Below are 13282 nucleotides of genomic sequence, written 5' to 3'. Positions count from 1 at the left end.
GAGAATCTGAGGGGTACTGGGAAGGCAAGAAACTGACTTTACTCTCATTATAACTAAGTAATATCAGCACACCTCCTAAAATCTTGTGCACACAGGCCTGTGCTATGGTTTGGGGACCATTATAACATAAGCAAGACTTCATCTCTTGGCTTTGACTCAGGCCTCTGTCCATACACACTGCAGGCTATGCTCCAACTACTTCCTAAGGTCCGACCTTGCAGACAGCCAGGCCTGGGAGGCCTCTCCTCCACACAGGTCCCAAGGCAAGCCAGTCTTCTTGCTATATCTTCACCATTCACTCTGGCTTGTATGGCTCTCCCCTCATAGCAGTGGTGTCACACAAAATTATCTGATAGTTTAAAATATGTGTAGGAGTACTTTATAGTCCTCTTGTCCTTGCTGCAGGGGCTTTAACCTTTCTGCCTGCCCCCTCCCCAAGACTCTCAGTGCTACCAAGCTATTCAGAAGTAATGAATTAATCCACCATAACTGAATCTTAAAGAACAATTAACATGACCACTAAATTCGTTACAGGGTTGTGTGTGAGTGTGGTATATGTGCAGGGCTCAGATTAAGTGATGTATGTGAAAGCCCAGTCCTATACAAAATAAGGTATAGTTACTATTATTCAGGTATTAGTATTTTCATTTGTTAAACTTCCTAAAGGTATATGCTTTTGGAAAGGGTCGTGCCGGGAAGGCCAGTGCTCGAGCTGACAGAATGAATGCCTAAAATGGACTTTTAGGCACTGATAACGTGGATAGAAGAGAGACTGGGGGCAGAGGTATCTTCCTCGTGTTCTTCAATCCACAGCATACAAGTAATCCTTTATAATCCCCAAATCTAGCAACATTTAAGGCTGGACCTGAATTCCTCCTCTGACTGTTCTTAGAATAGGACTAAATAAACCACATCTTGGCACTTGATCATACAGTCTGCCTGGATGTTCTCAAACTGCTTCACTGCATAAAATCCTCTTTCCCCGTTCAAGCAATAAACTCTTTGAGAGCAAAAGTCATTATTATGTGTCCCTCTCATACTACAGCAAACAATGCAAGTACTCAGTAAATACCTGGGAGACTGAATTGAGACTATGTAACTTACAGGAAAAAATCTCGTTAAACATACAAAATTATCAAAAGACTTCTTTATCCTTCACACAAATCATTTCCAAAACCAAAACGGTTCCCAATCACCACAAGCTGGTCCCTGATCCAGCCCTCCTTCCCAAGCAGATTGCACTCTCCCCCCACCTCTCTTCCATCACCCTCTCTAGAACCACCTCCCGAGTCCTCGCGGCCCCCAACTGAAACCGTGCCTCACCTGTCCTCTTTAAATTCTTTTCTTTGTATTTATAACCGCATTAGAGAACATCCTAAGCAGCTTCTGGAGAGAATTCTTGTATTTCTGTAGCCCTACCTCAACCCATCTGAGGGGGTGCCAGTCGGCAGTACCGAGACTCACAGGATAATTGTGGCCCATACCAAAGCGCTAATTTTCCTCAAGAGTCGGAAAGGAAAAGGGCATTTTTACGTAAAAGCCTGAGTATTTTAAGGGACACGACCTCAAACTCGCAATCTTTTTCAAAATAAACTTGAGAAAGTTCACGCTCTCAGCAGTCCTCCGAGGTTCCCCCCGCTCCGCCCCAGACCCCAGACGGTTCCGTGACTCTCGGAAGTTGGGGCAGCTCCGCCTGCCAGTTCCGCCGCCCCGGCAGGGAGCAGCCGGGTGCTCCGGGTGCGACCCCAATAGGTACCGGGCCAGCCCCCCAACCCATCAACACAGTCGCCTCCTTCCCCCGCGAAACCCCAGCAGTCCTCACATCCTCTACGCCCGCCTCTCGCTCTGCCCCTCTACCAGGCTCCTTCCCGCAACCCTGACACCGGCCCCAGCTCGGCCCTCGGGCCTAGGCCGCTCTCCACAGGGCCATCTTTTCTCCCACACTGTAGCACCTCCCCCGGACACCGCCCACCTCAGACCCCCCCCCAACCACTCGCACCAGCCCCCTTTTCCGTTCCCTCCCCCCCAGGGCCCACCCTTCACCGCTCTCTTCACTTCCTCTCCCACCTCCCCTTTTCCATTCATCCCTCCCGCCGGGACGTCGGGCCTCCCTCCGGCCCGTTGAGCCTCCCTCCGGCCCGTGCCTCCTCCAACTCCCTTCCCTCACCTTAGGAAGACCCCCTCCCCCTCACCTCGTTTCCATCCTCCAGCAGCAGCCACTCGGCGTTCATCCCCACACGCCGCAAGCACCAGCTCCGGTCATCAGCGCGGCCTTCCGTGACCAGGGAGCCAGGATCCCCCATAGCCCACTCGGCCCTGGGTCGCGGTCAGCACAGAGCGAGACCCCGACCCGGGTTACCGCCGCCTCTCGGTTTCCTAGCGGGAGCCATACCTACACTACAGACAGAAGCAATCGCTAAGCATTCGCGATCTAGGCGAAAGCTCGCTTGGGCTCCGCCTCCAGCCCGCCAAAGGCCGGTAAGCCGGAGTCACTGCGCCTGCGCGAGAGGAGGGCTCTTGGGACCCTGTAAACCAGGTGAGGGCGGTCTAGCCCCAGGGCCAGCACTTGTTGCCCGACGCGCCCTGATGCTTCCGACACACCTCTCTCACCCTTTATAGCGCCCTCACCCCAATTCTAGCCTCCCCACACTGGAGCCTCTTCTCGCTTTTCCTCTCTCTTTTTAAAAATTTTACTTTGTAATGATTTCCATGTTATTTAAAATTATAACCAACTTTTAAACAACTTTTGACTTATGATAAATTTAAAATCTGTTAAACCTGTTTCTAAACAGTACCTCTTTTGCACGATCTTCTTTTACTACCGCATTTTTGAAAACTCAGACTGAAAAAAAATTATTAAAAAAAATAAAGAGGGCTTCCCTGGTGGCGCAGTGGTTGAGAGTCCGCCTGCCGATGCAGGGGACATGGGTTCGTGCCCCGGTCCGGGAAGATCCCACATGCCGCGGAGCGGCTGGGCCCGTGAGCCATGACCGCTGAGCCTGCGCGTCCGGAGCCTGTGCTCCGCAACGGGAGAGACCATAACAGTGAGAGGCCCGCGTACCGCAAAAAAAAAAAAAAAAAAGAATTCCCTGGCTGTCCAGTGGTTGGGACAGTGCGCTTTTGTTGCCTGCGCAGGATTCCATCCCTGGTGGGGGAACTAAGATCCAGCAAGCTGAAAGCCGTAAGGCGCGGCCAAAATATATATATAGAGAGAGAGAGAGAGAGAACAAAAAAAACAAAAAAAAAACTTAGACTGTACTAGGCAAATCTATCCAGGCAGAAAGCACAGTTACCTGCTGCTAGGTGTGGAAGCCAGGGGGTTGAATGCAATGGACTTGGAATTTAAAGAGGTGATAGAAATGTTCTAAAACTGAATTGTGTTATACACCGGCACATAATATTGTACATCAACTGTAGTGAATTAAAATAAATAAATAGGGCTTCCCTGGTGGTGCAGTGGTTAAGAATCTGCCTGCCAATGCAGGGGACACGGGCTCGAGCCCTGGTCCGGGAAGATCCCACATGCCATGGAACAACTAAACCTGTGCACCACAACTACTGAGCCTGATCTCTAGAGCCTGTGAGCCACAACTATTAAAGCCCACGCACCTAGAGCCCGTGCTCCGCAACAAAAGAAGCCACCGCATTGAGAAGCCCGCGCACCACAATGAAGAGTAGCCCCTGCTCGCTGCAACTAGAGAAAGCCCACGCGCAGCAACGAAGACCCAACGCAGCCAAAATAAATAAATTAAAAAAATAGTTTTTAAAATAAATAAATAAATAAGTGAAAATGAAACTAGATTGTGGTGATGATTGCACAACTGTATAAATTTACTAAAAAGTCCTTGAAGCATACACTTCCAATGGATGAATTTTTAAAAATTTTATTGACGTATAGTTGATTTACAATGTTGTGTTAATTTCTGCTGTAGAGCAAAGTGACTCAGTTATACATATATATATTCTTTTTAAAAAAATATTTATTGACGTATTTAATTATTTGCGCCCACTTTTAGTTGCGGCATGCGGGATCTTCATTGCCGCATGCAGGATCTAGCTCCCTGACCAGGAATCCAACTTGGGCCACCTGCATTGGGAGCACTGTCTTAACCACTGGACCACCAGGGAAGTCCCTATATGTTCTTTTTCATATTCTTTTCCATTATGGTTTATCACAGGATATTAAATATGGTTCCCAGGGCTATACTGTAGGACCGTGTTGTTTATTTTATACATAGTAGTGTGTATATGTGAATCCCAAACTCCTAATTTATCCCTCTCCCCCCTTCCCCTTTGGTAACCATAAGTTTGTTTTCTAAGCCTGTGAGTCTGTTTCTGGTTTTGTTTTGGGGGAGTTTTTTTTTTGCGGTACGCGGGCCTCTCACTGTTGTGGCCTGAGTAACAAAATAAAGTGGTATTGGATTATAGCACAAAGTATAAAATAATCATCCATGAGTTCATACTGATGTAATAAATGACTTGGTAAATAAATGGGGACGAAGAGACAAATTTCCCATGCAGAAGAATTCCAAATAATTTCTGTGGTTACCATGCCCTTAAGGAAGTGGAGCGTAACTAGGCCCATGAGCCATGGCCGCTGAGCCTGCGCCTCCAGAGCGTCCGGAGCCTGTGCTCTGCAACGGCAGAGGCCACAACACTGAGAGGCCCGCAAAAAAAAAAAAAAAAAAAAAAAAAAAAGATCTAGCCACTGGGTGTGACATCGCTACTGGGATGTTACTGGTTCTCTCAACAGGCAGAGCAGTGAATACATGTGTGAATACTAACCCCTTTATATCCATACATTGATGAATATTTATGTAGGTATGTATGCATGTATATTGTATGTCTTATGTAATAACGTGTATATACATAAACATATAAACATACATATATATCTCCACCTGTAAACTAAACATGTGCATACTGATGTCTTACAACTCTAATGCATTATTGCTGGATCATTCTTGCTTACCTGTGACCTTCCACCACTCCAAAAGTGAGAAACCTGGCTCCCACCATCTGCCATCCATTTACTTAATCATCATTTCCAGTATACATGTATAGTGGTTATAGTATTGTTAACCCATACACCCATGGAAAACAACTTTATCAGTTAGAGTACACAACTTATACACAGGTCTTTTGCCTTTAGTCATATAGATTATTTCCAGACTTACTTAGGTCAGCACCCTTTTTCCCCACCCCCTTCAAAGAGATTGTTTCATACAGTTATATTCTTTTGCCACCATCTGCATTCTATCTGAAATCCCCTGACTTCCTAAATGATTTTTTTAAATTATATACATTAAGGTTCATTCTTTTGAATGTAAAGTTCTATGGGTTTTGGCAAATGCATAATGTCATGCACAGTATCACAGAGAATAGTTTCATCACCCTGAACAAATGCCCCATTCTTTACCTATTCAACCCTCCCCCACACCTGCACCTTGCTTGTTTTATTTAACAATATATCATGGACATCACTCCATAGCAGTATAAACATATAGTCCTCCTTCCTGTTTTCAGAGGTATATTACTCCATTGTGCTGATGTACCATTGTTTATTGAACCAGTCCCTTATTGATACATGGTTGTGTTCTTTTCAGTCTTTCGAGATCACAAATAGCCCTGCAATGAATTAGTAGGTACAACTTTTTAGTACCTATTACAAAATTTTTTATATTATCTTACTTGATTCTCACACCATCCTGCATCCATTTACCTGTGAGGAACCTGAGACTACTGTGTTGCCCAAGGTCTCATTACCATGAGCTTCTTGAAGGTTATGTCTTGTTTTCCATTGCATTCCTGGCATTTTTATTGAATGAATGAATGAAACTCTATAGTAAATGGCAGCACAGGGAACTGAAGCCAGGGCTGGAGACCGGATCTTTCTAGCCCCAAAGTTGCATTCATTACTGTCTGGCAGTGGTCTCTAAGGTGGAATGGCCATATCCCAGGGAGTATACAAGGTGGCCCATTTGCTTGTGGAAAGAATATATCAGGATGTCTAATTAGGATTTTATCCTGTTCTTTTAAAAATGTCCAGTTTTGTGAATATTTTTTACTTACATAAAAGAACATAGAGAATATGTATAGACTTTTTATGAATAAATAAATATTCATATATCAGGCTGTATGCTCAGACTTTATTTTGACGCCAAGAGTGCACGATGAAAACAGTTTGGAGTTACTGCCTTCTAAGATTTGGGGATTTTATTAACTCTACCTCCCCTATATCTTCCCTTATAACAGTGATTCCCAACCAGGGGTGATTTTTGAGCCCCAGAGGACATTTGGCAAAGTCTGGGGACATTTTTGATTGTCATGACAGGGACAGGTATGCTACTGGCATTTAGTGAGTAAAAGCCAGGGATGCTGCAAAACATCCTACAAGTCACAAGACAGACCGCACAGCGAGAATTATCCAGTCCCAAATGTCAGTAGTGGTAAGGTTGAGAAATTTTGCCTTATACCCATCTCAAGAGGGAAAAATGGAGGCGCAAGAAAGAGCAGGATGCAGAAAAGGAAGTAGGTTGTTATCTATATCTGTAGATCTAACACCTGTCTCATTACATATGCCCAATTAATGTTAATTGAAAAGAGCCGAGGAGTTGGCAAAGGAGAGGCTTGGGGAATGGGAAAGGAAAATGGCAAGCAGAAAAGGAAGAACAGGGCAGGAAGAAGAAAGGGAAAAGGAGAAGAACAATATGGGGAAAGTGCAGCAGATCGTTTTCCAAGATGATTGCAACAAGATCGCCCATGCCACATGCTCTCACAGTGTGACACTGACATTCCTCACATTGCAAGATGGCATCTGTATTTCCTTCCCTTGAATCTGGGTGTGTATATGACTCCAGCAGAAGTGATGCTGTGCCATAAAAGGTGATACAGCTTCCACATGGCTTTTTTGGGATGCTCTTAGAGCCCAGCCAACCATGATGAAGTGGAGAGGTCACATGAAGAGGCCACATGTACATGTTCTGGCCAATAGTCTGAGGTCCCAAATAACATGGCAGACTTATGAATGAAGGTACCCCTAGAGGATACCAGCCTTTGAGTCATTCTGCTGAGGCCCCAGACATCGTGGAGTAGATCTAAAACATTCCTGCTGTGCCCCATTTGAGTTCCTTACCCATACAGTTTGTGACCATTATACAATGGTTATGTTAAGCCATTTGGTTTGGGGATGGTTTGTTACACAGCGATTAAGAACTGGAACAGGAAGGGTGTGGGGGGGGGGGACCTTGGAGAGTTGTTGGTTGTCTGCTTTATATACTAGTTAGGGTAGTGCTAGCTGCTGTAACATACAAACACTAAATTTCAGTGGCTTAACACAATAGAAGTTTATTTCTTACTCACATAATTATTCAGAGCAGTGTTCCTGGTTGGTGGACAGCCTTCCATTAAGTCACTCAGGAACTCCAACTACTATCATTCTGTGGCTTCTCTATTCCCCAGGGCTTGGAGTCCTCTGCATCCAGAAAGCAAAACAGGGGATGAGAGAATGGAGAAGGCACACCTTCTTCTTAACTGTCTTGTCTCAAAAGTGATATATATTTTATTGGAGAGAACTAGTCACACGACACCACCTAGATCCAAGGAAGTTTGGGAAATGTAGTCCCCGGTTAATCAGCCAATTCCCAGAAACAGTTGTATACTATGGAAAGGGGAGCATGGATTTTGGTAGATAGCTGTCTCTGCAGACTTTAGAACTGAAGTTAATGAACTAAAATGATGATCATGACAAAGCTTTCTCTTTCCCTCTCTCCCATTTCCTTTCTTTTTATCTCCCTGGAATAGAGGTGGCATAAAGGGATGGAGTACAAGTGATCACATTTTGCTCACTCTGTGGTTTTTGTGGGACCAGCCCTTACTCAATTCAGTGGTAAACCAGAGGCTACTGCAGCATGGTAGTGAGGTGTGTGGAGTTGGAGCTAAGTTGCCTGGGTTCAAATCCCAGCTCTGCTACTTATGAGATCATGAGCAAATTACTTGACCTCTCCAAGCCTGTTTCCCCATTTATAAGATAAGGGTAATGATAAGGATAGCATTTAACTTATAGGATTGTTGTGAAAATTGATTTGGTTAATTCCTGTAAGATAGTTATGCTTGGTACATAGTAAGTACCCAATAATTGCTAGCTACTGTTGAAGAATGGAGTGTCAGCTTCTGCAGAAGCTACCTCCTGCAGGTATAAACTCTATCTCCCTATGCCTCTTCTATGCTCCCTTGTCCAGGCATGAAAACAAGATGTTTTCTTCTCTTTAAATTGGTGAAGTTATAAAGTAGAAATCCCTTCAATCAATTTTAAACTTTTATTACCCGTCTCCAAGCAAGATGGGTTTTCAAAATGTCTAAACGAGAGAGCTCCCTCTGTGAGCAAGGGTTGATTCAATCTGGGGCACATCTCTGCCAATTGATTTGAAGCATGGTTCCTCTTTGTGAGGTACAGTAAAGGTGAGGTGGGACTTTTTCATTGTGTTTTTTTGAAAGATAGAGCAGAGAAGAAAGGGGTCTTGATGTAGCATCTCAGGTGAGGTCCTGTGTTTCTCCTTAAGTACTCTCTAACCTTGAGATCACAGGCCAGTTTTTCAATAGACTGCTACAATTGGGGCTGGGGTGGGCAGTGAGTGCACAGATGGGTCTCTTAGACTTGGAGGAATTCAGGGTAACTGAAGGGAGGTAAAATCCCAGAAGGGGTGATCCAGCCTTTGCGTCTGGGGGTGGGGGTCAGAGGTGGAGAGTTGAGGCTGACGCTCCACATTCTTGTTCATTCTACCCTCTTTCTTACTCATTTATCCTCCCACCTTCTCTCCCCTGCCCATCTCCAAAATGGAAGACTCTATGCTGAAAGAATCAAGGAAAGATGTCTTTTATTTTTGAAAGAGAACTGTTTTAGAGAACAGGAAGTAGGTGAGGAGGAAAAAAGGGACCAACTGCTTTGAACAGCTTGTTTATTAAGTGCTATTTTATGTAAACATAGGGTTTCAAGTATAGAGTCGTAAGATATTTCTGATACCTTTAATTAAGTTTATTATATTTTGGAAGTACTTATAAGTCATCGAATTTATTATATTCTGGAGTTATCTGTAATCAGTAATTAAGGTGGATGATTTGGAGGTACTTGAAATAGTACTGTAGGAAACTACCTTCTTCCTTTTTTGTTGGGGCCCTGGCAAAGATGTTTTTAAACATCTTTATTAGACTATAATTGCTTTACAATGGTGTGTTAGTTTCTGCTTTATAACAAAGTGAATCAGTTATACATATACATACGTTCCCATATCTCTTCCCTCTTGCATCTCCCTCCTTCCCACCCTCCTTATCCCACCCCTCTAGGTGGTCACAAACCACCGAGCTGATCTCCCTGTGCTACGCGGCTGCACCTGGCTATTTCTTTAAGCATCTATATCCTTTAACTTGCCAAGGATCAGTATCCGGTTTAAATATTTATTACCCATCTGATTTTATTAAAGGGGGTGCGAGGTGAGGAGGTAGGCAAGAGGAAGGGAAAGAAGGCCGTGGGAATCAGGTATCAATAATTACTGCCTTGTTTTCCTCTCATTGCAGAGTTGGCTTCAGACTATTTATTTTGCAAGTAATACATGGTACAAAGCACCTAATATAAAGTCAGGCTTGGGGTGACTTACAGTTGGATCATATCACTCTGAATTGGCTACTTTGGGACTACAAAAATCACAAAGATCCCTAACTCAATTCACTTTCATCCGGGGTTGGGGAAAGGGGAGAGACTGGGGCTATTTCTCATTTGGAGAACCTTGAGTTCTACAATCCAAGGTAATAATGCAATTTTCATCACATTTTTTTTGACTCATAAATTCATTGCACTATCAGCTTTAGTATTTATTATTCAGGACTTGTTGAAATGTGCTTACATTTTTTACAGCTAGTAGAAGCCTTCTCTCTCTCACTTCCGTAGTAACGTCCGGAGCTGTGTTTTTCAAACTCAGGTTAACGGTAAAGAGTCTTGACCAGCATTTTTGAAAAATGGAATACAATAGAACAGGTCAGAGGCCATCACGCATAGGGAGGCTGGGCACTGTTTGTGAGACGTTGTTCATATTTGTGTGTGTGTCTGTACTGGGTCTCAGTGTAAAATGTGTGTTTTTACTGTACGTTGTGATCAAAACGTTTGAAGGTTTTTGGTTCCGGACAAGATGAAATAAGCCCATTGCAGTCTCTCTGCCAACAGTTACAACTAAATATTCTCGACAAAATACAACTACCTGAGAACTCTGCAAAGTAAACAAGCAGGTAAATTAGGGAGCTTGGAGAAGCTATCTGTATTAGGTAAGTTTCTCAAATTTGTTTCCTTTTTTTCCTCTCAGCGTTGACCGGAGAGTAGGCCCCAATGGGGAGCTTCACAGTAGCAAAGTCAGCAAAAACTGAGAGACACCTAAAAGAAAACAACTCTTGTTTCTTCTCCTCTACTCACAACTCCACTTCTGACACCAAAAGTGTGGGGGTTTTTTCCACACCAACCAATTCTCTTAACTCTTCAGACACCGACTGTGTGTCCTACAGCTCAATTCTGACGTTAACTGCCTGGAGTTAGTGCAGACCTCGAAGGTTAAGGGCGGGCTTCCCTGGTGGCGCAGTGGTTAAGACCCTGCCTGCTAATGCAGGGGACGCGGGTTTGAGCCCTGGTCTAGGAAGATCCCACATGCCGCGGAGCAACTCAGCCCGCGTGCCGCAACTACTGAAGCCCGCGCGCTAGAGCCTGTGCTCTGCAACAAGAGAAGCCACCGCAATGAGAAGCCAGTGCACCGCAACGAAGAGTAACCGCCGATCTCCAAAACTAGAGAAAGCTCCGTGCACATCAATGAAGACCCAATGCAGCCAAAAATATAAAATTTATTAAAAAAACAAAAAGGTTAAGGGCTCAGTCCCACAAGATTGCCCGTTTCAGATGCCAGTCACAAGTCCCAGGTTGTCACCTATATTCTGACCAACTAGCTACAAATTGGGGGTTCCCATACCCTACCTCTTCCTCAGGTTCGATAATTTGCGATATCAGCTCACAGAACTCAAGGAAACACTTACTTACATTTACCAGTTTATTATAAAGGAAGATGAAGAGGTACATTAGGGGAGGTCTGGAAGGGTCCCTGTGAAGTTGGGGAGCACCACTCTCCTGGCACATGGATGTGTTCACCAACTGGAATCTCTCTGAATCTTCGGTAAGGGTTTTTTATGAAGGCTTCATCATGTAGGCATAATTGATTATTAATTCAATCCCCAACCTTCCTCCCCTCCCCAGAGGATGGGAGGTGGGGCTGAAAATTCAAAGCTTCTAATCATGGCTTGGTCTTTCTGGTGACCAGCCCCCCCATCCTGAAGCCACCCAGGACCCCACCAAGAGTCACCTCATTAGAACAAAAGATGCTCCTACCACTCAGGAAATTCCAAGGGACTTAGGAGATCTGTGTCAGAAACCGGGGGGCGAGGGGGAGGGGGCGGGGAAAGACCAAATGCTAGAAAAAAAGATACTCCTAACACCCCTATCCCTCAAAAAATTACAAGGGTTTTAGGAGCTCTGTGTCAGGAACTGGAGACAGAGACCAAATATATATTTCTTATTATGTCACAATCCCCATCTCTCTGACCAGAGGACTTGGGAAAAGGGTTCTTCCAAGTCAGAATTCTCATTAAAAATGTTTTCTCTCTCTCCCAGACCTGTCCCAAGGGCAGCCCTCAATTGTGGGGCAGTGGTGGTAGCAGTATAGGCAGCTAAAATTTCAAGAGAAACACTGTCATTCTGGTTAATTGACTAGGAAATGGAGCCCTGGTGAACCAGAGAGCATAGGGAGAATCCCAGAGAGGAGCCAGCTAGAAAGGGAATCCCCTAATTCTGTGTATGAACTAGTTTTACAAACCCTAAGCAGCATAGCAAAGCCTCTGAAAAACTGAAATGACATCAGAACTACAGCCCATAGAAGATGAGACAGAACTTGCAGTTTGAACCTAACTGGATTGCCTGATAAAACAAAACAAAATCAACGCTCTCTACAGCAGGGGTCAGCAAGCTTTTTCCATAAGGGAACAGATATTACATAGTTTGGGCTTTGTGGGCCATACAGTCTATCACAACTATTCAACTCTGCTGTTGTAATGCCAAAGCAGCCATTGACAATATGTAAACAAAGAGGCAGGGCTGTGTTCCAACAAAACTTTACTTATAAAAACAGGAGGGAATTCCCTGGCAGTCCAATGGTTAGAACTCTGTGCTTTCACTGCCGAGGGCCTGGGTTCAATCCCTGATCAGGGAACTAAGATCCTGCAAGCCATGCAGTGTGGCTAAAACAAAACAAAACAAAACAACAGGAAGAGAGCTGGATTTCAATAAGACCCAGAGTCTCACACACAGTATTCAAAATGTCCAAGATACAATCCAAAATTGCTCAACATAGACGACTTAGGAAATGTTAGAACCGAAAACCACAATATCTGAAATTAAAATTCACTGTATGGGTTTAATAGCAGAATGGAGATGACAGAAAAGGAGTCAATGAACTTGAAGACAGATGATGAAGACAGATCTGAAGAACAGAAAGAAGAAAAAAAGATTAAACAAACAAATGAACAAGAATCTTAGAGACTGTGGGTCCAACATTCCTATAAGCAGAGTCTCACAGGAGGAGTAAGAGATTGGTGCAGGAAAAAAAACAAATTTGAAGACATAGCTGAAAGATTCTCAATTCTGGTGAAAGACATGAAATTACAGATTCAAGAAATTCAGTGAACCCCAAACAGGATAAATGCCAAAACAAACCAACCTTCCAAAAACCAAAGAAACAAAACAACTTACACTCAGACGCATAAACCCAAAGAAAAAGAAAAAAAATCTTAAAAGGACTCTGAGAAACAATATGGTGGTTCCTCAGAAAATTAAAAATAGAATTACCATATGATCTGGCAATTCTGCTTCTGGGTATATACCCCAAAGAACTGAAAGCAGGGTCTCAGAGAGATATTTATATACTCATGCTCATAGCGGAATGTTCACGATAGCCAAAAACTGGAAGCAAGCCAACTGACAGATGAATGGGAAAACAAAATATGGTATATACATACAATGGACTACTTAGCCTTAAAAAAGAAAGGCTGACATATGCTACAACATAGATGAACCTTGAGGACATTATGCTAAGTGAAATAAGCCAGTCACACAAAGACAAATACTGTGTGATTCCACTTATATGAGGCACCTCGAGTGGCAAATTCATAGAGACAGAAACTATAAGAGAATGGTCGTTGC

The 13282-nt window shown here is 43.9% G+C and overlaps 1 protein-coding gene across 2 annotated transcripts in view; it reads right to left on the bottom strand.

The window, feature by feature from the left end:
- The window catches only part of RNF8 (ring finger protein 8), a 37921-nt gene extending 35539 nt beyond the window's left edge, over positions 1 to 2382 (bottom strand). For both annotated transcript variants that reach the window (XM_082848121.1, XM_082848120.1), the window contains exon 1: positions 2193 to 2382. In XM_082848121.1, the coding sequence (XP_082704247.1) occupies positions 2193 to 2303 (111 nt within the window). In that variant the 5' untranslated portion in view covers positions 2304 to 2382. The remainder of the gene's footprint in view (positions 1 to 2192) is intronic.
- Positions 2383 to 13282: the final 10900 nt, after the last annotated feature.

This window comes from Leucopleurus acutus (genome assembly GCF_964270905.1).
Source record: "Leucopleurus acutus genome assembly, chromosome: 10".
Taxonomy (NCBI): domain Eukaryota; kingdom Metazoa; phylum Chordata; class Mammalia; order Artiodactyla; family Delphinidae; genus Leucopleurus; species Leucopleurus acutus.
The sequence above is the reverse complement of the archived record's forward strand: the minus strand, read 5'-3'. Positions and strand labels throughout refer to the sequence as shown.